The sequence below is a fragment of the Mustelus asterias genome, chromosome 3 (genome assembly GCF_964213995.1).
Source record: "Mustelus asterias chromosome 3, sMusAst1.hap1.1, whole genome shotgun sequence".
Taxonomy (NCBI): Eukaryota; Metazoa; Chordata; class Chondrichthyes; order Carcharhiniformes; family Triakidae; genus Mustelus; species Mustelus asterias.
In genome coordinates, this window is record NC_135803.1 from 159,726,923 (window position 1) to 159,751,846 (window position 24,924).

The following is a 24,924-nucleotide window of genomic DNA, read 5'->3' on the forward strand; positions in this document are numbered from 1 at the left end:
GAGGAGATAGGGAAAACAGCGAGCCTCTGAGGATTGACTTAGCGATAGGAGTTGGCAAGGAAAGGGTGGCCCCGGCCCCTGTAGTCGTGGTCAGAGCTCACCTGCCTCTGTGCGCGGTAATATCCCCGCTACACGCAGGACGGGCTCTGCGTGTTGCTGCTGAAAGTTTCAACACACTGACAGTGGGAACACCAAACCAGTAACCTCAGAGATACCCACACAAGTATCCGTGAGAAGCATCAGAGCCAGGATTAGTATACCACTGGTCCTAGTTAAGAGACCCGACATGGATAGCAATGATACCACCTTCGAATGGGGACCAGAAGGGTCCCTCACCCGCTAACTAGCAGACAAAAATAAGACACTAATTAAAAGCATGATCAAGCAGGGTGGAAACCCCAAGACCCACTTGAAAACCAACGGGAATGGTGGGCGAAAGAAAAGAGGAAAAAAGATGATAAGGGTTGGATCCTGATATTAAAAGCCCACATCACTCGAGCAGGGCGAGTTCATAAATATGTTCAGGACAAGCAAGAACAGTCCGCACAGCGAAAGCGCGCCGCTGTGATGGCTGCTAACCCCGTGCTGCCAGCACTGTCCGACTCCTCACATGAATTTCCAAGTGAGGAGTGTCCCGATTGGGAATGCTTAATGGATGAAACGGGCTCACTGTGCCCGACAGGGGGGGACCTCCCGTTGACCACCGACCCCCCCCCCCCCCCCCCCCCCCGCCCCAGGACGCTATGGCAGCTCCCTTAAAGATCGAATGCATTCCTGGGGGACAAGGGAGAGATGGGCGAGGGCGGCAGACCCAGATTAAAATGATCTATGTGTCACTCACACCAGGAGACACAATGAAATTATTAGAGAAACTCCCGACCCTCCAGCCCAGACACAGTAATGCGATCTTCTGGCAGAAGATTAAGGAAATACAACTGTGTCATAACCTACATAACCGGGACAGAGCAGGGCTGGTAAGAGCCAAGATGCCCGAGAATTATTGGACCTGGCTTCAGGCAGAGCACCAGAATGGGTCCTGGTGTGCAAACCTGGATGAGAGTCGCCCAGAGCAGGATCAGGCTCTGACAGACTTTAAAAATGATATCGTCCAGACCATAGGGACCTGAACAGGAGGCAGCATACACCCACCTAAAATCAGAACTACTAGCAGCCTCAGCCTTGTGCCTGCCCAACATAACGAAGCCCTTCCACCTCTTTTACAATTCGGAGGACGGATTTTACAGCTCCGTGGTGACCCAAGAATGTGGGGGCACCATGCGACCCGTAGCAAACTACTCCGCCCGACAGTCCCCAGCAGCCAAAGGACTGCACAAATGTGTGGCAGCCCTGGACTGTGCCGCATGGGCAGTCAGGGTGTGTGAACCCATCACTATGTTAGGGCAGATCATTTTGCACACAAAACACACTATAGTTGAGCTACTGAATACCGGTCGACTACGAGCTGTCTCGGACGCTCGGAGGGCTAACTGGGAGGCAGTGCTCCTTCCCCGGGATCAGTCCATTAAAATTGTGCGAGATACCGGAAGAAACCCTGCAGAGGGGTTCCTTCCAGAGAGCAGCCCGCACCACTGTCCAATTAACCCAGACACTGAAGCGGAGGAAGGGATTAACGACCAACCCCTAGACAACCCCGACCTCACACTATATGTAGACGGGTCCCGAAGACAAGTAGAGGGACATTACCGCACAGGCTGGGCAGTGGTAGATCAGGAAGGGACACTGATAGCAATGGACACCCTGAGTGGGGATACCTCCGCTCAGGTGGCTGAACTTATAGCCCTCACAGAGGCCCTGAAAGCGGGAAGGGACAAACAGATAAATGTATATACAGACAGCCAATATGCGTTCGGGGTGGTCCATGACTATATGATGGCACGGAAAAGGCGCGGATTCATCACCGGAGGGGGGGGGGTGCACATAAAACACGAAAACATAATCCGAGACTTGGCAACGGCATCCAGGTTACCCTCGGAAGCAGCCGTAATTAAAATAAAAGCCCACCAGAAGGCGAGGACTGCGGAGTAAAAGGGAAACCAACTAGCAGATGCTGCTGCCAAAGCTGCAGCTGGGGAAGCCCTCCCGCAGGGAGCCGCCATCACCACTCCACCCATGGAAGAGGTGGACATTTGTAAACTCCAGGGTAGCGCTGACCCGGGCGAGGTGGCACGGTGGGAGCAGGCAGGGGCATCCCTAGATAAGAATGGGGTATGGCACAGAGGGCACCAGGTAGTTGCCCCTTCATTCATACAGGCTGAACTACTCCGACTCCACCACGAACCGGACCACTCTGGCCGGGATGGGACCCTGGCCCGCATATCAGCTGATTGGTGGTGGCCAGGGATGGGGCGAGATGTAGCTAAGCACTGCCAAAGATGCATTATATGCGCTCAGCATAACCCCGGTCGGCCCCTGAAAGTTAAATTAGCTCACCAACCCAGACCAAAGGGACCTTGGGAAAACCTCCAAATTGATTTCATTGGCCCCCTACCCACCAGCCGCGGGAAGAAATACTGCCTAGTCCTCATTGACCAGTTCACCCGGTGGGTAGAAGCCTTTCCAACTCGGGATTGCGGGGCGACCACTGTAGCCCGCATCCTGGCATACGAAATAATACCAAGGTAGGGAGTCCCGCTGCAACTGGACTCCGACCAGGGGACACACTTTACAGGCAAGGTGATGAAGCACGCTTGCAAAGCCCTAGGAATCCGACAGCGATTCCACATCCCATACCACCCTCAAAGTGCTGGAATGGTAGAGCGGATGAACCGCACTCTCAAAAATGCGATAGCCAAATCCATCGCAGAGACAGGTCAGGGGTGGGTAGATGTCCTTCCTTGTATTTTGATGCGCCTACGGGCCACCCCAGGTCATACCGTAGGGCTCACCCTGTTTGAGCTAATGACCGGGAGGGCAATGCGACTCCCAGAAAACATTGCCGTGGGGGGGGGGGGAAGAAATGGCACCCCTTCGGGACAAAATCAAGAGATATGTACAGCAACTAGACTTACAGCTCTGAGATTTGCACCACGCAGCCAGAGACCAGCAAGGCATTAGAGACCAGGCTAGAGATCAAAATGTCAGTCACACCACCACCCAAGTAGGGGATAAAGTTTTAATTCGGGTTGCCCCAGACCGACCCGGGTTTGTACCAAAATGGATAGGACCCCACGAGATTATCCTTACCAGCGACACATGTGCCTGTGTCGATGTTAAGGAAAAGGGCCGCTGGAAACATTGGTCACAATTAAAATCCTACCACTACGGGAAAGAGATAGGACAGACTGACTGTAAAGACAGGGATGCTCCAACCACTCCACGTATTGGCCCCTAACCATCTTTGTCCATACAGCGGAGGTCGGAATAACAACTTTTATTTTTGGCACAAAGGAGTCGTGCGCCAACCATGGCACGGATGTATATATGTATATAGGAATATAAACATGACTAGATAAATAGATTAAGTTAGTCATTTGATATCAATCTAACGTCTGGTGGCCACCAGGTTTTATATACCCTCCCCCAACCCCCTCTCCAGGACCATGTGGACCACTTGGAGGATGATCCTCACTGCGACCTTCCTGATGAGTGTTGCCTTCCGGGGCTACACCGCCTATCAACAATCCCACAGAATAATGTTCAACACATCCGAGGCGTTGTGCGTGCCGGCCGCACCATATCTCGAGGACAGTAGGACGCATTTCAACACGTGGCTGCAGGTCTATCCAGGCATTGATGTGATCTGCCTCACCTGCACACTAGATATGCATCAAGCATGCATCCAACGGTCGGATTCTCTGAGCAACACTGGCTGCACCTTCGGGACCATCTGCGCCCTCCCTGAAGATCCACAGACCCCACTACAAAGTGACATTCTTAAACCAGACATTGACATTTGCGGATATTATGGACTAGCTGAGGCTTCTGCAGTCTCACTGTATGTATGTTTTACGCTTCCTACAACGCGGGCCCCCACGACCACAGTGCCCAAAATCTTACCCTGCCCCTAGCAGAGCAGGGGGCCGGGGGGAGGACTGGCGCTGTGGAACGAGGGGGAAATTGTGTACGACAATGTAAGATACGAGGTCGTGCCTGTTCTGATCGATATCTCAGGGATCCGGGTGCCGGGATACTGTTTAGAACAGACACAAAATATGTATCAGATGCTGGGTGGGGAAACCATAAAGCGGGCCATAGATGCAATGGGAGCAACACACTATAGAGACAACACACACACACACAGAAACAAAAGGGACATAGTCAACGACATCTTCACAGGAATAAACACCGGATCCACAGTGGTCAACTCTATTGACATACAGAGCCTCAATGATAAGATCGAACAATTAAAGGGGGTGATGAAAGATATCCTGCAGCGGTCACTAGACCAACAGGCCGAGCAGGCTCTTTTAGGGGAGGAGGGCACCCATATCCAACTAGATGGGATCACAATATTGGAAGCGCACGCCTGTACCATTAACCGCCTCATAGAGAGAGAGAGAGAGAGAGAACACGGCCCGGGTACAACAGGGACAGCTGTGCCATGCGTATGGTCTGTGGATGATAACCCAATTACAACATAATTTGGACCAGGTACACAGGGGGGAGGTGCCCGACTGGATTCACAGCGCCCAGCTAGCACAACTCGCAGATCAGAAGGGGTGCTGGATAACTGGACCCTGAAAGGAATGACGTGGGTGTATCCAGTAATCCCGACTGCGAGGTTAGCGAAGGCACAGGAGTAGGGATGGTCCTATTGATTCCGATAGTTACACCAGACTCGGGACCATTCCCCATCTTCCAGATCGAGAACACTGGCGTTGTCAGGGGCAATACCTCCCTCCGCTACCACCTAACCGAAGTCACGGCCATCTCAAGGCATGGCGTGATGTCAAGCGCCTCCCTCTCAGGATGCAAACAAAGGGGAGAGATAACCATTTGCCCTCACCCACTGGGACAAGGAGAGGCAGCTGAATGTGGGTTTAATCAAACACAGGGCTGCACTCTAGAAATCATACCGACAGATCCACACTTTGCCCGGGCAGGATATGGAGGACGAGGCAGGTACTGCGTAGCCACAACAAAGGCATCCTTTGTATATAACGGGCTGACATGTCCAATCCCCAGCCCAAACTTTAGCTTCACCCCCCGCAGACCAGTCACCATTGGCCAGGCCCACCCACATCACCAACATTCGAAGTAGGCAGACTCTGACACTTAATGCCACAGACCCACTGAGAGATGACCTCAAATACTACCGAGAGCCAGAACAGGCTCCCATCCCACACCTAGCCGAAGTGCTGAGGGAGCTCCGCCTCAAAGTGGGACACTCCGTTCGGCTGTACCACCAATTACAGTCACACATCAAAACCCTAGAGCACGACACAGAGTCAGCCCTACAGAGCCAAACAGGGCACAGAGGTTATGGGACTGGGGCCTAAACGTAAACATTCACCCCTGGATCCGAATCATTTCACATACATTGGTTGTCATCCAACTCATCTTAGCACTTTCCTGGGGAGTAGTGACATGCTACACATACCGCCAGCGGAAGAAAACAAAATCACGTAAAACCTTAGTTAGGACAATTGGCGTGGTCGGACAGTTAACAAATCAGGAGGATTTCTCCTGCGTACACCTAATCTGACAAACCTCGGGGCTCCCCTAAACTGCATGACTGCAGCGTGCAAATGCAGGGAGCACCGGACACAAAATATGTGAAAGTGGAAAATCGGTCTGAGGGAGGTGGAACAAGTCCACTCCTGACCGACATGGGGGAACTGTAAGCGGACACAAATTTCTGTGATTCCTTAGACTAAATATTTCTTAGAATAAAATCAAATAAATGAAACAGGACAAAGCAGCACCCAGGCACAAAGTGTGCACAGACAAGCAGGTCTTTTAAAACGCAGAAACAAGGCTGACAAAAGAACTCAGGAACTCATATTAGCATACGCTTCCATTTAATTAAATTGGCTCCAAGGATATCAGGAAGCCCTTATCAAACACTTCAGAAGGTCTCTGAGACCTGGAAGACTTCCTGGTATCCAATTAAACACCTATTGTATAAGAAACTCCGGAGATCTCAGACAATTCTCACCTCCCTAGACTGGGCAATCACCAGACTTAACACATCAACTCCGCACCTAAAAACCCATGAAACAGGGTGACCATAGCAGAAAACCATAAACAAACCATTTACACATCAACTACAGAATACCACAATAACTATAACCCGTTTTGGCGGGCCTTCAGAGTGCTTTCGGGACAGTGCTGTTTGTATGTCCTGATTGCACCTCCGTCGACGTTAATAAAGCTGTACCGCTGTTGAACCTGACTCTGAGTCCGAAGTGGTCATGTTCGCCCACTCGTGCTAACAGGTTCAAACATGGACAAAAGAGCTGAACTCCAGAGGTGAGACTGACTTTCCATGACATCAAAACAGCAGTTGACCAAGTGTACTATCAACATACCCAGCAAAACTGGAGTCAATGGGAATCAGGAGAGATTTCTCTTCTTGTTAGAATCATAACAGGCACAAAGCAAGATAGTTGTGATGTTTGGAGGTCAATCATCTCAGTTCCAAGATGTTCAAAAGCCTTGGGAAAATCCCAAGGCTTTTTATACATATATAAAGAGCAAGAGGGTAGGCAGGGAGAGGGTTGGCCTACTCAAGGACAAGGGAGGGAATCTATGTGTGGAGCCAGAGGAAATGGGCGAGGTATTAAATGAGTCCTATGCGTTGTATTCACCAAAGAGAAGGACTTGGTGGATGATGAGTCTGGGAAAGGATGTTTAGATAGTTTAAGTCATGTTGAGATCAAAAAGGAGGTGGTATTGGGGTTCTTGAGAAACATTAAGGTAGACAAGCCTCCAGGGCCTGATGGGATATACCCCAGAAAAAGAGAGGAAATTGCTGGGGCCTTGAGAGAAATCTTTGTATCCTCACTGGCTACAGGGGAGGTCCCAGAGGATTGGAGATTTGCTAATATTGTTCCTTTGTTTAAGAAGGGTAGCAAGAATAATCCAGGTAATTACAGGCCGGTGAGCCTTACATCAGTGGTAGAGAAATTATTGGAGAGGATTCTTCGAGATAGGATTTATTCCCACTTGGAAATAAGTGGACGTATTAGTGAGAGGCAACATGGTTTTATGAAGGGGAGATCGTGTCTCATGAACTTGATCGAGTTTTTCGAGGAAGTGACGAAGATGATTGATGAAGAAGGGCAGTGGATGTTGTCGACATGGACTTCAGTAAGGCCTTTGACAAGGTCCCTCATGGCAGACTGGTGCAGAAGGTGAAGTCGCATGGGATCAGAGGTGAGCTGGCAAGTGGATAAAAAACTGGCATGGACTACTCTCCGGAATCGGTTGCATTCTTGGACACACGCATCTCCATTAAGGACGGTCACCTCAGCACCTCACTGTACCGCAACCTCATGACGCTCCACTTCTCCAGCTTCCACCCTAAACACGTTAAAGAAGCCATCCCCTACGGACAAGCCCTCCGAATACACAGGATCTGCTCGGATGAGGAGGATCGCAACAGACACCTCCAGACGCTGAAAGATGCCCTCATAAGAACAGGATATGGCACTCGACTCATCGATCAACAGTTCCGACGCGCCACAGTGAAAAACCGCACCGACCTCCTCAGAAGACAAACACGGGACACAGTGGACAGAGTACCCTTCGTCGTCCAGTACTTCCCCAGAGCGGAGAAGCTACGGCATCTCCTCCGGAGCTTTCAACATGTCATTGATGAACATAAGAAATAGGAGGAGTAGGCCATCTGGCCCTTTGAGCCTGCCCCGCCATTCAACAAGATCATGGCTGATCTGAAGCGAATCAGTTCCACTTACCCGCCTGCTCCCCATAACCCCTAATTCCCTTATCGATCAGAAAACTATCTACCCGTGATTTAAACATATTCAACGAGGAAGCCTCCACCACTTCAATGGGCAGAGAATTCCAGAGATTCACTACCCTCTGAGAGAAGAAGTTCCCCCTCAACTCTGTTCTGAACCGGCCCCCCCTTATTTTGAGGCTGTGCCCTCTAGTTCTGGTTTCCCTTCTAAGTGGAAAGAATCTCTCCACCTCTACCCTATCCAGCCCCTTCATTATCTTATATGTCTCTATAAGATCACCCCTCATCCTTCTAAACTCCAACGAGTACAGACCCAATCTGTTCAATCTCTCCTCATAAGCCACACCCCTCATCTCCGGTATCAACCTGGTGAACCTTCTCTGCATGAAGACAAACATCTCGCCAAGGCCATCCCCACACCCCCACTTCTTGCCTTCAAACAACCACGCAACCTCAAACAGACCATTGTCCGCAGCAAACTACCCAGCCTTCAGGAGAACAGTGACCACGACACCACACAACCCTGCCACAGCAACCTCTGCAAGACGTGCCGGATCATCGACACGGATGCCATCATCTCACGTGAGAACACCATCTACCAGGTTCACGGTACCTACTCTTGCAACTCGGCCAACATCATCTACCTGATACGCTGCAGGAAAGGATGTCCCGAGGCATGGTACATTGGGGAAACCGTGCAGACGCTACAACAACGGATGAATGAACACCGCTCGACAATCACCAGGCAAGACTGTTCTCTTCCTGTGGGGGAGCACTTCAGCAGTCACGGGCATTCAGCCTCGGATCTTCAGGTAAGCGTTCTCCAAGGCGACCTTCGCGACACACGACAGCGCAGAGTCGCTGAGCAGAAACTGATAGCCAAGTTCCGCACACATGAGGACGGCCTAAACCGGGATGTTGGATTTATGTCACATTATCAGTAACCCCCACAGCTTGTCCCCTGGACTTGCAGAATCTCACTAACTGTTCTGTCTGGAGACAATACACATCTCTTTAACCTGTGTTTAATGCTCCCTCCACCCACATTGTCTGTCCCTTTAAGACCTGGCTGGTTGTAGGGATTCGCATTCTAATCAGTATTCTGTAACTTGATTTTTTGTGTCTCTGTGCCCTGTTTGAGAGCAGATTTCCACTCCATCTGACGAAGGAGCAGCGCTCCGAAAGCTTATGGTATTTGCTACCAAATAAACCTGTTGGATTTTGACCTGGTGTTGTGAGACTTCTTACTGTTGGTCAAAGAAGACAGAGGGTAGCAGTGGAAGGGTGCGTTTCTGAATGGAGGGCTGTGACAAGTGGTGTTCCTCAGGGATCAGTGCTGGGACCTTTGCTGTTTGTAATATATATAAGGAAAACATAACTGGATTGATTAGTAAGTTTGCGGACGACACAAGGTTGGTGGATTCGTGGATAGCGATGAGGACCATCAGAGGATACAGCAGGATATAGATCAGTTGGAGACTTGGGCGGAGAGATGGCAGATGGAGTTTAATCCGGACAAATGTGAAGTAATGCACTTTGAAAGGTCTAATACAGATAGGAAATACACAGTAAATGGCAGAACCCTTAAGAGTATTGATAGGCAAAGGGATCTGGGTGTACAGGTACACAGGTCACTGAAAGTGGCAATGCAGGTGGAGAAGGTAGTCAAGAAGGCATACGGCATGCTTGCCTTCATCGGCCGGGGTATTGAGTTTAAAAATTGGCAAGTCATGTTGCAGCTTTATAGAACCTTAGTTAGGCCACACTTGGAATACAGTGTTCAATTCTGGTCACCACACTACCAGAAGGATGTGGAGGCTTTGGAGAGGGTACAGAAAAGAATTACCAGGATGTTGCCTGGTATGGAGGGCATTAGCTATGAGGAGAGGTTGGAGAAACTTGGTTTGTTCTCACTGGAGCGATGGAGGTTGAGGGGAGACCTGATAGAAATCTACAAGATTATGAGGGGCAAGGACAGAGTGGATAGTCAGAAGCTTTTTCCCAGGGTGGAAGAGTCAATTACTAGGGGGCATAGGTTTAAGGTGCAAGGGGCAAGGTTTAAAAGAGATGTACGAGGCAGATTTTTTACACAGAGTGGTGGGTGCCTGAACTCATTGCCGGGGGAGGTAGTGGAAGCGAATACGGTGGTGACTTTTAAGGGGCGTCTTGACAAGTACATGAATGAGATGGGAATAGAGGGATATGATCCCCGGAAGGGTAGAGTGTTTTAGTTAAGTCAGGCAGCATGGTCGGTGCAGGCTTAGCGGGCCGAAGGACCTGTTCCTGTGCTGTAATTTTCTTTGTTCTTGTCACTGCAGGAGTGTCTCAGGGTAGTGTCCTAGGCCTAACCATCCTCCGTGGCTTCATCAATCCATCATAAGGTCAGGAATGGGGATGTTCACTGATGATTGCACAATATTCAGCTGCATTCAAAATTCATAGAAACATACGTAGAAAATAAAAGCAGGAGGAGGCTGTTCAGCCCTTCATTATGATCATGGCTGATCATCAAATTAAATTTCCTGATTGCCCCCCATATCCCTTCATCGCTTTAGTCCCAAGAGCTATATCTAATTCTTTCTTGAAAGCACACAATGTTTTGGCCTTGATTACTTTCTATTGTAGTGAATTCCACAGATTCACCGCACTCTGGTTGAAGAAATTTCTCCTCACCTCAGTCCTAAAAGGTTTACCCCTGATCCTCAAACTATGACCCCGAGCTCTGGACACCGCCATCACTGGGAACATTTTCTCTGAATCTATCCTGTTGAATCCCGTTAGAATTTTATAAGTTTCTATTATATCCCCTCATATGACAGTCCAGTCATCCCAGGAATCAGCCTGGTAAACCTTTGCTGCATTCCCTCCATTGCAGGAACATCCTTCCTCAGATAACGACACCAAAACTGTACACAGTACTCCAGATATTACTCAGATATTGAAGCAGTCCATTTGCAAGTGCAGCAATATCCAGGCTTGGGCTGACAAGTGGCAAGTAACATTCATGCCACCCAAGTTGCCAGACAGTGACAATCTGCAACAAGCACGAATCGAACCCTTAATTGCCCATTGACATTCAACGGCATTACCATCACTTATTCTCCCACCATCATCATCTGAGGAGTTATAACTTCGATCAGAAATTGAATTGGACCAGCTAAATAAATATGGTGGTTACAAGAGGCTAGGAATCTTGCAGGAGTCACCTCCTGACTTCCCAATGCATGTCCACCATCTACAAGGCACAAATCAGGAGTGTGATGGAATAGTCTCCACTTGCTAGGATGAGTGCAGCTCCAAGGACGTACAAGAAGATTGACACCATCTGTTGGGAAAGAAGTTCCAGGATTTTGATCCAGTGGCAGTAAAGGAACAGTGATATATCTCTAAATGCCTTCCACAAACATGGACTCCCTCCCCCACAGAGGAACAGTGGCAGTAATGTGCAGCTTAGGCAGAACCTTCAAACCCCAGAACTGCTGCTCTAGAAGGACAAAGGCAGCGGTCACATGGGATCATCACCATCTGAAAGTTGCTGTACAAGAACATAGAACATTACAGCACAGTACAGGCCCTTCGGCCCTCGATGTTGCGCCGACCAGTGAAACCAATCTAAAGACCATCTAACCTACACTATTCCACTATCATCTATATGATTATCCAATAACCATTTAAATGCCCTTAATGTTGGCGAGTCCACTACTGCTGCAGGCAGGGCATTCCACGCCCTTACCACTCTCCAAGTGAAGAACCTACCTCTGACATCTGTCCTATATCTATCACCCCTCAATTTAAAGCTATGTCCCCTCGTGCAAATTAAAAAGCAGAACCAACAAGGTGGTAATCTCTGGATTACTACCTGAGCCACGCGCGAATTGGCGCAGGGTTAATAGGATTAAGGAGACGAATGCGTGGCTCAAGGATTGGTGTGGGAGGAATGGGTTCGAATTCATGGGGCATTGGCACCAGTATTTGGGCAGATGGGACCTGTATAGATGGGATGGTCTCCGTTTGAACCGTCCTAGCGAATCGTATCACTAGGGCTGCAGATAGGGCTTTAAACTAATTTATGGGGGGGAGGGTGCAGAGGTAAGAGGAATTACGAAATCAATGGTAGAGGAGAGGGAGCGAGTGCAAGTGAATGAGGGCATTCAAGTAGTTAAAGGAGTAGAGGGCGAGGGAGAGGTTGATAGCGTTTCATCAAATCTGGTCCAGGTAAAAGCTGGAATAAAGACACTTTGCCTGAATGCATGAAGCATTCGGAACAAAGTTAATGAGTTGATGGTGCAAATCAGCACAAATGGGTATGATCTAGTGGCCATTACAGAAACGTGGCTGCAGGGAGACCAGGACTGGGAGATGAATATCCAGGGGTATCAGGCATTTAGGAAGAATAGACAGGAAGGAAAAGGTGGTGGGGTGGCTCTGTTAATAAAAGATATCAGGGTAGTATTGAGGGATGACATAGGCTCTAAGGAACAAAACGTGGAATCGTTATGGGTAGAGATAAGGAATAGTAAGGGGAGAAAGACACTAGTAGGCGTGGTCTATAGGCCCCCAAATAATAATGTTGAGGTGGGGAGGGCTATGAACAAGCAAATAATGGATGCGTGCAAAAACAGAACGGCAATAATCATGGGGGACTTCAACCTGCATATTGATTGGCTGACTCAAGTTGGAAGGGGTGGGATGGAGGAAGAGTTCTTAGAATGCTGTCGGGATAGTTACCTTAAACAGTATGTTGCAGAACCGACGAGGGAACAAGTTATCTTAGATCTGGTAATGTGTAACGAGGTAGGTAGAATTAAGGATGTTCTTGTGAAGGACCCTCTTGGGTCAAGTGATCACAATATGGTCGAATTTCTGATACAAATGAAAGAGGAGAAAGTAGGGTCCCATACCACTGTCCTCTGTTTGAACAGAGGGAAGTACGATGGGATGAGGACTGAATTGGCTAAGGTGGACTGGGAGAGCAGACTGGTCGGTAGGACAGCTGAGGAACAGTGGAGCATTTTTAAGGAGATCTTTTTCAGTACTCAGCATCAATATATTCCGGTGATAAAGAAGGACTGTAAGAAAAGGAATAGGATAGCCAGCCGTGGATAACGAAGGAAATTAAGGAGAGTATTAAATTAAAGACCGATGCGTACAGAGTGGCCAAAAATAGTGGAGAATCGGAAGATTGGGAAAACTTTAAGAAACAACAAAGAATGACTAAGAAAGCGAAAAAGAAAGGAAAGATAGGTTATGAAGCGAGGCTAGCTCTAAATATAAAAAATGATAGTAAAAACTTTTACAAATATATAAAAAGGAATAGAGTGGCAAGAGTGAATGTTGGACCCTTGGAGGACGAGAGGGGGGATTTAATAGTGGGAAATGAGGAAATGGCTGAAACTTTAAATAAGTTTTTTGTGTCGGTCTTCACGGTGGAAGACACAAATAGTTTACCGAATATTAATGATAGAGGATTGGTGGGAGGAGAGGTACTCAATACAATTAATGTTACCAGGGAGGCAGTGCTTGGTAGACTTACGGGACTGAAGGTGGACAAGTCCCCGGGCCCGGATGGAATGCATCACAGGGTACTGAAAGAAATGTCAGAGGTAATAGCGGATGCGTTAGTGGTTATTTATCAAAATTTGTTGGATTCTGGGGTAGTGCCGGCGGATTGGAAAACGGCTAATGTTACGCCGCTGTTTAAAAAAGGAAATAGACAAAAGGCGGGTAATTACAGGTCGGTTAGCTTAACGTCTGTAGTTGGGAAAATGCTGGAATCCATCATTAAAGAAGAAATAGCAGGCCATCGAGATAAGAATGGTTCGATTAAGCAGACGCAGCATGGATTCATGAGGGGAAAATCGTGCTTGACGAACTTGTTGGATTTTTATGAAGATGTGACTAGTGCGGTTGACGGAGGGGAACCGGTGGATGCGGTGTTTTTGGATTTCCAAAAGGTGTTTGATAAGGTGCCTCACAAAAGGTTGCTGAAGAAGATTGGGTCACATGGAGTTGGGGGTAGGGTGTTAGCGTGGATTGGGGATTGGCTATCCGACAGGAAGCAGAGAGTCGGAATAAATGGGTGCTTTTCTGGTTGGCGGATGGTAACTAGTGGCGTGCCGCAGGGATCAGTACTGGGGCCTCAACTATTTACCATTTATATAGATGATCTGGAGGAGGGGACTGAGTGTAGGGTAACAAAGTTTGCAGACGACACAAAGATAAGTGGAAAAGTGAATCGTGTGGAGGGCGTAGAAGGTCTGCAGAGAGATTTGGACAGGCTGAGTGAGTGGGCGAGGATCTGGCAGATGGAGTATAACGTTAACAAATGCGAGGTTATTCACTTTGGAGGAAATAATGGCAAATTGAATTATTATCTAAATGGAAAAAAATTACAACATGCTACTGTGCAAAGGGACCTGGGGGTCCTTGTTCCTGAGATGCAAAAACCTAGTCTGCAGGTGCAACAGGTGATCAAGAAGGCAAATGGGATGTTGGCCAATATTGCAAGGGGGATAGAATATTGCTGCATCTGTACAGGGCATTGGTGAGGCCGCAGCTGGAATACTGTGTGCAGTATTGGTCCCCTTATTTGCGGAAGGATATATTGGCCTTGGAGGGAGTGCAGAGAAGGTTCACCAGGTTGATACCGGAGATGAGGGGTGTAGCTTATGAGGAGAGATTGAACAGATTGGGTCTGTACTCGTTGGAGTTTAGAAGGCTGAGGGGGGGGATCCTATAGAGACCTATAAGATAATGAAGGGGCTGGATAGGGTAGAGGTGGAGAGATTCTTTCCATTTAGAAAGGAAGCTAGAACTAGAGGGCACAGCCTCAAAATAAAGGGGGGCCAGTTTTGGACAGAGTTGAGGAGGAACTTCTTCTCTCAGAGGGTGGTGAATCTCTGGAATTCTCTGCCCACTGAAGTGGTGGAGGCTACCTCGTTGAATATGTTTAAATCACGGATAGATGGATTCCTGATCGGTAAGGGAATTAGGGGTTATGGGGATCAGGCGGGTAAGTGGAACTGATCCACTTCAGATCAGCCATGACCTTATAGAATGGCGGGGCAGGCTCGAGGGGCTAGATGGCCTACTCCTGCTCCTATTTCTTATGTTCTTATGCTAGCTATCACCATCCAAGGAAAAAGGCTCTCACTATCCACCCTATCTAATCCTCTGATCATCTTGTATGCCTCTATTAAGTCACCTCTTAACCTTCTTCTCTCTAACGAAAACAACCTCAAGCCCCTCAGCCTTTCCTCATACGATTTTCCCACCATACCAGGCAACATCCTGGTAAATCTCCTCTGCACCCTTTCGAATGCTTTCACATCCTTCCTATAATGCGGCGACCAGAACTGTACGCAATACTCCAAGTGCAGCCGCACCATAGTTTTGTACAGCTGCAACATGACCTCCTGGCTCCGAAACTCAATCCCTCTACCAATAAAAGCTAACACTCCGTACGTCTTCTTAACAACCCTATCAACCTGGGTGCCAACTTTCAGGGATCTATGCACATGGACACCGAGATCTCTCTGTTCATCCACACTACCAAGTATCTTACCATTAGCCCAGTACTCTGTAATCCTGTTACTCCTTCCAAAGTGAATCACCTCACACTTTTCCGCATTGAACTCCATTTGCCACCTCTCAGCCCAGCTCTGCAGCTTATCTATGTCCCTCTGTAAACTGCAACAACCTTCCGCACTGTCTACAACTCCACCGACTTTAGTGTCATCCGCAAATTTACTAACCCATCCTTCCACGCCCTCATCCAGGTCATTTATAAAAATGACAAACAGCAGTGGCCCCAAAACAGATCCTTGCAGTACACCACTAGTAACTGAACTCCAGGATGAACATTTCCCATCAACCACCACCCTCTGTCTTCTTACAGCTAGCCAATTTCTGATCCAAACCACTAAATCACCCTCAATCCCATGACTCCATATCTTCTGCAATAGCTTACCATGGGGAACCTTATCAAACGCTTTATTGAAATCCATATACACCACATCGACTGCTTTACCCTCATCCACCTCTTTGGTCACCTTCTCAAAGAACTCAATAAGGTTTGTGAGACATGACCTACCCTTCACAAAACCATGTTGACTATCCCTAATCAAATTATTCCTTTCGAGATGATTATAAATCCTATCTCTTATAATCCTTTCCAAAACTTTGCCCACAACAGAAGTAAGGCTCACTGGTCTATAATTACTGGGTTGTCTCTACTTCCCTTCTTGAACAAGGGGACAACATTTGCTATCCTCCAATCTTCTGGCACTATTCCTGTAGACAATGACGACAAAGATCAAAGCCAAAGGCTCAGCAATCTCCTCCCTAGCCTCCCAGAGAATCCTGGGATAAATCCCATCCGGCCCAGGGGACTTATCTATTTTCACACTTTCCAGAATTGCTAACACCTCCTCCTTATTAACCTCAATCCCGTCTAGTCTAAACACCTGTATCTCAGTGTTCTCCTCGACAACATTATCTTTTTCCTGCGTGAATACTGACGAAAAACATTCATTTAGCGCCTCTCCTATCTCTTCAGGCTCCATGCACAACTTCCCACTACTGTCCTTGCCTGGCCCTAATCTTACCCTAGTCATTCTTTTATTCCTGACATACCTATAGAAAGCTTTCGGGTTTTCCTTGATCCTACCTGCCAAAGACATCTCATGTCCCCTCCTGGCTCTTCTTAACTCTCTCTTTTAGGTCCTTCCTGGCTAACTTGTAACTCTCAAGCGCCCTAACTGAGCCTTCACGTCTCATACCATAGAACCATAGAAAATTACAGCTCAGAAACAGGCCTTTTGGCCCCTCTTGTCTGTGCCGAACCATTTTATGCCTAGTCCCACTGACCTGCACTTGGACCATATCCCTCCACACCCCTCTCATCCATGAACCCGTCCAAGTTTTTCTTAAATGTTAAAAGTGACCCCGCATTTATCACTTTATCCGGCAGCTCATTCCACACTCCCACCACTCTCTGCGTGAAGAAGCCCCCCCTAATATTCCCTTTAAACTTTTCTCCTTTCACCCTTAACCCATGCCCTCTGGTTTTTTTCTCCCCTAGCCTCAGCAGAAAAAGCCTGCTTGCATTCACTCTATCTATACCCATCAAAATCTTATACACCTCTATCAAATCTCCCCTCAATCTTCTACGCTCCAGGGAATAAAGTCCCAACCTATTCAATCTCTCTCTGTAACTCAGCTTCTCAAGTCCCGGCAACATCCTTGTGAACCTTCTCTGCACTCTTTCAACCTTATTTACATCCTTCCTGTAACTAGGTGACCAAAACTGTACACAATACTCCAGATTCGGCCTCACCAATGCCTTATATAACCTTACCATAACACTCCAACTTAACATAAGTCTCCTTCTTCCTCTTCACAAGAGATTCAACCTCTTCAGTAAACCACGGTTCCCTCACACAACTGCTTCCTCCCTGCCTGACAGGTACATACTTATCAAGGACACCCAGTAGGTGTTCTTTGAACAAGCTCCACATTTCAATTGTGTCCATCCCCTGCAGTTTCCTTCCCCAACCTATGCATCCTAAATCTCTCCTAATCGCATCATAATTTCCTTTTCCCCAGCTATAACTCTTGCCCTTCGGTATATACCTCTTCCTTTCCATCGCTAAAGTAAACCTAACCGAATTGTGGTCACTATCACCAAAGTGCTCCCCTACCTCCAAATCTAACACCTGGTCTGGTTCATTACCCAGTACCAAATCCAATGTGGCCTCGCCTCTTGTTGGCCTATAGAACATAGAAAAGATACAGCACAAACAGGCCCTTCGGCCCACAAGTTGCACTGGTCATGTACTACCTACCTAGGCTTATATATAGGCTTACCTATAACCCTCCATCCTATTAAGTCCCATGTACTCATCCAGAAGTCTCTTAAAAGACCCTATCGAGTTTGCCTCCACCACAACTGATGGCAGCTGGTTCCACTCACCCACCACCCTCTGAGCGAAAAACTTACCCCTGACATCTCCTCTGTACCTACTCCCCAGCACCTTAAACCTGTGTCCTCTCGTAGCAGCCATTTCAGCCCTGGGAAAAAGCCTCCGAGAATCCACCCGATCTATACCTCTCAACATCTTGTACACCTTTATCAGGTCACCTCTCATCCTTCGTCTCTCCAAGGAGAAAAGACCGAGCTCCCTCAACCTATCCTCGTAAGGCATGCCAACCAATCCAGGAACTTCTTCTCCCAGAGGGTGGTGAATCTCTGGAATTCTCTGCCCACTGAGGTGGTGGAGGCTACCTCGCTGAATATGTTTAAAGCGCGGATGGATGGATTCCTGATCGGTAAGGGAATTAAGGGTTATGGGGATCAGGCGGGTAAGTGGTACTGATCCACGTCAGATCAGCCATGATCTTATTGAATGGCGGGGCAGGCTCGAGGGGCTAGATGGCCTACTCCTGCTCCTATTTCTTATGTTCTTATGTTCTTATGTTCTTAACATCCTTGTAAATCTTATCTGCACCCTTTAATCATTTCCACATCCCTCCTGTAATGAGGCGACCAGAACCGAGCACAGTACTCCAAGTGGGGTCTGACGAGGGTCTTATAAAGCTGCATCATTATCTCCCGACTCCTAAACTCAATCCCTCAATTGATGAAGGCCAGCACACCATACGCCTTCTTAACCACCTCCTCTACCTGCAAGGCCGATTTAAGAGTCCTATGGACCCGGACCCCAAGGTCCTTCTGATCCTCTGCGCTGCGAAGAGTCTTACCCTTGATATTATATTCCTTCATCCCATTTGACCTGCCAAAATGTACCACTACACATTGATCCGGGTTGATGTCCATCTGCCACTTCTCCGTCCAGCGTTGCATCCTATCTATGTCACGCTGCAGCTTCTGACATCCCTCCAACCTATCACAACACCACCAACCTTCGTGTCGTCGGCAAACTTACCAACCCATCCCTCCACTTCCTCATCCAGGTCATTTATGAAAATGACAAACAGCAAAGGTCCCAGAACAGATCCCTGGGGTACTCCACTGGTGACCGACCTCCATTCAGAAAAAGACCCATCTATAACCATTCTCTGCCTTCTGCAGGCAAGCCAGTTCTGGATCCACAAGGCAACAGCCCCTTGGATCCCATGCCCTCTCACCTTCTCGAGAAGTCTTGCATGGGGGACCTTATCGAACGCCTTGCTGAAGTCCATGTAAACCACATCTACCGCTTTTCCTTCGTCAATGTGTTTAGTCACATTTTCAAAGAACTCCACCAGGCTCGTAAGGCACGATTTGCCTTTGACAAAGCCGTGCTGACTACTTTTGAGCATACTGAACTTCTCTAAATGTTCATAAATCCTGTCTCTCAGGATCTTCTCCATCAACTTACCAACCACTGAGGTTAGACTCAGCGGTCGGTAATTTCCTGGGCTATCCCTGTTCCCTTTCTTGAAAATAGGAACCACATCCGCAATCCTCCGGAACCTCTCCTGTCTCCATCGATGACGCAAAGATCATTGCCAGAGGCTCTGCAATCTCTTCCCTCGCCTCCCACAGTCACCTGGGGTACATCCCATCCGGTCCCGGCGACTTATCTATCTTGATGCTATTCAAAGTTTCCAACACATCCTCTTTCTTAATGTCCACATACTCAATCTTTTCAGTCCGCCTCAATCCTGTAGTACAACCACCCAGGTCTTTTTCCACCGTGAATACCGAGGTAAAATATTCATTAAGCACCTCTGCTATTTCTTCCGGTTCTGTACAGACTTTCTCATCTTCACATTTTATACGTCCTATTCCTTCACATCTCATCCTTTTACTCTTCACATATTTATAGAACGCCTTAGGGTTCTCCTTAATCTTACCTGCCAAGGCCTTCTCATGACCCCTTCTGGCTCTCCTAATTTCTTTCTTAAGTCCCTTCCTACAAGCCGTATACTCATCTAGATCCCTATCATCGCCTAGCTCTCTGAACCTTTTGTCTGCTTTCCTTTTCTTTTTGACTAGGTTCAGCGCAGCTTTCGTGCACCACGGTTCCCGTAACCTACCAACACCTCCCTGTCTCATCGGAACGTTGTCATGCAGAACTCCAGACAAACATTCCTTGAAAATCTGCCACCTTACTTTGGTACTTTTCCTCGAGAATGCCTCCTTCCAATTTACGCCTCTAATCTCCTGCCTGATGGCTTCATATTTCCCCTTACTCCAGATAAAACACTTTCCTAGCTTGCCTGATCCTATCTCTTTCCAATGCTAGCGTAAAGGAGATAGAGTTACGATCACCATCTCCAAGATGCTCCCCCACTGAGAGATCCAACACCTTCCGAAAGACGAGCTGGTTAGGTGCATTGGCCGTTCTAAATTCTTCCTCAGTGTACCCGAACAGGCACCAAAGTGTGGCGACTAGGGGATTTTCATTAGCCAGTACCAGATCGAGTACAGCCTCTCCTCTTGTAGGCTTATCCACATGCTGTGTCAGGAAACCCTCCTGAACACAACTAACAAACTCCTCCCCATCCAAACCCCTTACCCTAGGGATATTCCAATCGATGTTTGGGAAATTAAAGTCTCCCATCACGACAACCTGTTATTACTACATCTCTCCATGCCTACATACTGTGTCAGGAAACCCTCCTGCACACATTGGACAAAAACTGACCCATCTAAAGTACTCGAACTATAGCTTTTCCAGTCAATATTTGTAAAGTTAAAGTCTCCCATAACAACTACCCTGTTACTTTCGCTCCTATCCAGAATCATCTTTGCAATCCTTACCTCTACATCTCTGGAACTTTTCGGAGGCCTATAGAAAACTCCCAACAGGGTACAAGCCACTCATCATCCTGACTTCGTCAGTTAGGTTACTGGTCCTTCACTGTCACTGGCTCAAAATCCTGGAACTCCCTCCCCAAGAGCACTTTGGGTGTATCTACACCACAGGGGCGGCACGGTAGCACAGTGGTTAGCACTGCTGCTTCACAGCTCCAGGGACCAGGGTTCGATTCCCGGCTTGGGTCACTGTCTGTGTGGAGTTTGCACATTCTCCTCGTGTCTGCGTGAGTTTCCTCCGGGTGCTCCGGTTTCCTCCCACAGTCCAAAGATGTGCGGGTTAGGTTGATTGGCTATGCTAAAAATTGCCCTTAGTGTCCTGAGATGTGTAGGTTAGAGGAATTAGTGGGAAATATGTAGGGATATGGGGGTAGGGCCTGGGTGGGATTGTGGTCGGTGCAGACTCGATGGGCCGAATGGCCTCTTTCTGTACTGTAGGGTTTCTATGATTTCCATGACTCCAGTTCAAGTTCAAGAAAGCAGCTCGCCACCACCTTCTCAAGAGCAATTAGGGATGGACAATAAATACCAGCCTAGCCAGTGTTGCCCACATAACTTGTCAAAAACTGGACAAGGCCAATCTAGTGTCCATCCCTGAGCCTGCACAGGCTTGGGTCAAGCATCACTTGGTGTATAGAGTAATTCTAGTCACTGCACTGAAAAGCCTATATTTGGGTTCACAAGGCACCAGGATGTGTAGAGGTGACAAACTACAAAACATTTACAATAAACAAGAACAGAAAATACTGGAAAAACTATAGGTCGGGAGAAAAACAGTTAATGTGTTGAGTTCGTATGAGCACTTAAAGCAGCAACTGTTTCTCTCTCCACAGATGCCACCAGACCTGCTGAGATTTGTTTTCGATCTCAGATTTCCAGTATCCCACAGTACTTTGTTTTTATGAAAATGTTTAAACTGAAAATCGATAGTCTACAGGGCAACAGTACATGGAGATGGGGAAGATAAACTCATTCAGGCTCACAAAATATTACACGTAATGCAATTTACAATCAAAACATTAGTGAAAATGGAGCATTAATTGAAACTCCATCAACTTCGGCTCATCCAAAATTCTGCTGCCCATCACCACGGTGGCACAGGGGCAGCACAGTGGTTAGCACTGCTGCCTCACAGCATCAGGGACCCAGGTTCGATTCCCAGCTTGGGTCACTGTCTGTGTGGAGTTTGCACGTTCCCCCTGTGCCTGCTCGGGTTTCCTCAGGGTGCTCCAGTTTCCTGCCACATTCCGAAAGGCGAGCTGGTTAGGTGCATTGGCCGTTCTAAATTCTTCCTCAGTGTACCCGAACAGGCACCAAAGTGTGGCGACTATGGGATTTTCACAGCAACTTCACTGCACTGTTAATGTAAGCCTACTTGCGACACTAATAATAAACTTTTAAAAAATAAACTTTAAAAGCATGTCCCTCATCATCCCTGTGCCCAGTGAGCTACACTGGCTCCCAGGCTACTCCCATTCTGGGTCAGTTGTTTTATTTGTCAATGGGAAACTTTTATACTGACAGCCCCTCCCAGCTGTGAACACCCAGTGAGAATAACCACACTGAAGGGTCACCCAGACTCGAGACGTTGTCTCTATTCTCTCTCTAAAGGCTGTCAGGCGTGCTGTTTGTTTCTGGTTGCAGCATCCGCGGTGTTTGGCCTTTATCTCAGTCAATAACCAATCACTCGGCACCGACACTTGTCTGAGCTGCCGCCCTGCCTTCCACTGAATCTCACTCTTTGTTCCGAGCTCTGGCTGAACAGTCACCTGGCGGCTGCACCGCTGTTTCTTGGCAGCCTCGCCCCACCCAGCGCCGGTACTCACGCATCAAGAGGCTGAAGGCCACGACCCCGAGCAGGGCCTGGATGAACATCCCGAAGTTTCCCATCAAGGCGCCGTTCTCGCACCCTCGAGATCCGTGCCGTGGGTGGCCGGACGTGTCGACTGAAACACTCATGTTGGAAGCGGCGCTGGTACCGCGGAAGAGCCGCTGGACAGTGTCCGGCGGCCGGAGCTCACTGCTGGCCATGGGTTCGGCTCCGGCCTGAGGCCTCAGCCCAGCCGCGGCCTCAGTTACTGAAAGTCCGCCCGCAACGCATTCTGGGAGCTGTAGTTCCGGCCGCAGTGGATTGTGCACGCGCTATTTCCGGTCCGTTCTGCGCAGCTGCAGCGTCCATAGTGCCCCACGGCATCTAACAGAGCACAACAGCAACTTGCATTTATGTAGCGCCTTTAACATAAAATATTCCCAAAGCGCGTCTCTAAATACTTAAAATAAAATTGAAGGCCGATTGTTCACTGTGGGTTGCTATATGTCTCTGACTGCTATGAAATGGCTATTGGACCAGCGGAAAATGATGTCAGGAATATTTAGCCGGAATTGAGTAGATTTTGAAAGCTGTAAGAGAGCCAGATCTTCCAGAAATATGGGATGCTGAGGGACTTGATAGGGTGAGTAATCAAAGGATGTTTCCTCTTCTGGGGGCTATAAGAGGTATTTTTAATGCAGAAATTAGGAGAAACAGACATGATGTGGAGATGCTGGCGTTGGACTGGCGTGGGCACAGTAAGAAGTCTCACAACACCAAGTTAAAATCCAACAGGTTTATTTGGTAGCATGAGTTTTTGGAGTGCTGCTCCTTCAGCTGGTGAGTCACCTGATGAAGAAGCAGCGCTCCGAAAGCTCGTGCTACCAAATAAACCTGTTGGATTTTAACCTGGTGTTGTGAGACTTCTTACTTGGAGAAATAGAATCATACATCCAGAATGGATGTAGCTGTTATTAGGGGGCATAGCTATAAGGTTCATGGTGGGAGATATAGGAGGGATGTCCGATGTAGGTTCTTTACTCAGAGAGTGGTTGGGGTGTGGAATGGACTGCCTGTTGTGATAGTGGAGTCGGACACTTTAGGAACTTTCAAGCGGTTATTGGATAGGCACATGGAGCACACCAGAATGACAGGGAGTGGGATAGCTTGATCTTGGTTTCGGACAAAGCTCGGCACAACATTGAGGGCCAAAGGGCCTGTACTGTGCTGTACTGTTCTATGTTCTATTAATTTTACCCCCTTGCCCGTCACAAAAATTGGAGTGGGCGAGGGGCGGACAATTGAAAGATCTGTTGACTGCGGGCGGGATTTTCTGGTCTCGGGTCAAGTAAGGCCGTAAAATCCCACCTATAGAGTTTTACAGCACAGTAAGAGGTCCATAGGCCCAATGTGTCTGCACTGACCATCAAACATCTAATGCATTGTTCCAGCACTTGGTCCCTTGGTCCGTAGTCTTGTATACTATGCTAAGTGCTCATCTAAATGCTTTCCAAATGTTGTGAGAGTTCCCACCTCTACCACCCTTTCAGGTAGTGAGTTTCAGATTCCCACCAGCTTTTGTGGGAAAACCTTCTTCGAATCCTCCCTAAATCACTTGCCCCTTACCTTAAATCTATGCCTTGGTTATCCCCTACTAAAGGAAAATGCTTCTTTTTATCTACCCTATCTATGCCCTTCATTATTTTGTACACCTCAATCAGGTCCCCCTCAGCCTTCTCTGCTCTAAGGAGTACAACCCCAATCTAACCAGCCTCTCTTCATAGCTGAAACGCTCCAGCACGGGCAACATCCTGGTGAATCTTCTGTGCACCCTTTCTAGTGCAATTACATCCTTCTGACGGTGTGACGACCAGGATTGCACACAGTCTTCTAGTGGCTGAATGAACATTTTATACAGCTCCATAATAATCTCCCTGCTCTTGAATCCAAGCTTGGCAATTAAAGACAAGTATCCTGCTAGGAAATCAAAGGTAATTTTAAAGGAGTTATATTTGTATTGTTATAATTCAGGTCAGAAACTCCAAAGCGTTTTCTGAAGTCTGCCTGGATCATAAGTTTTGCACTTTGAATTTGGCTGAGATGAACATGACTTCACTTCAGGTATGATTCAAATGACCCACTGAGGAGCTTTTAGCAAACAAAGTTTATTTAAGTCTACAGTTAACGTGTATAGAAAGAAAATGAGCAATAACCTTTACCAATTACAAACAAAAAAATACAATCATGATATTGTATAACCTTAACCAGTATACAAAATGTTCCAATCAAACAAACTTCCCTATACAAAACCCTTGCCACAGGTTTAGCACAGAAAATACGAATGCCCATGTGATGCTGGAACTTAGTCCTTTGTGTGGAGAATTAAAACTCTGACTTCCCAGCCTT

At 47.8% G+C, this 24,924-nt stretch overlaps 1 protein-coding gene across 1 annotated transcript in view; it reads right to left on the bottom strand.

The window, feature by feature from the left end:
• Window positions 1-22,821, bottom strand: part of stimate (STIM activating enhance) — a 215,133-nt gene extending 192,312 nt beyond the window's left edge. Inside the window, exon 1 of the mRNA XM_078210079.1 lies at window positions 22,535-22,821. Coding sequence (XP_078066205.1) covers window positions 22,535-22,739 — 205 coding nt within the window. The 5' untranslated portion in view covers window positions 22,740-22,821. The remainder of the gene's footprint in view (window positions 1-22,534) is intronic.
• Between the last annotated feature and the right edge of the window lie 2,103 nt (window positions 22,822-24,924).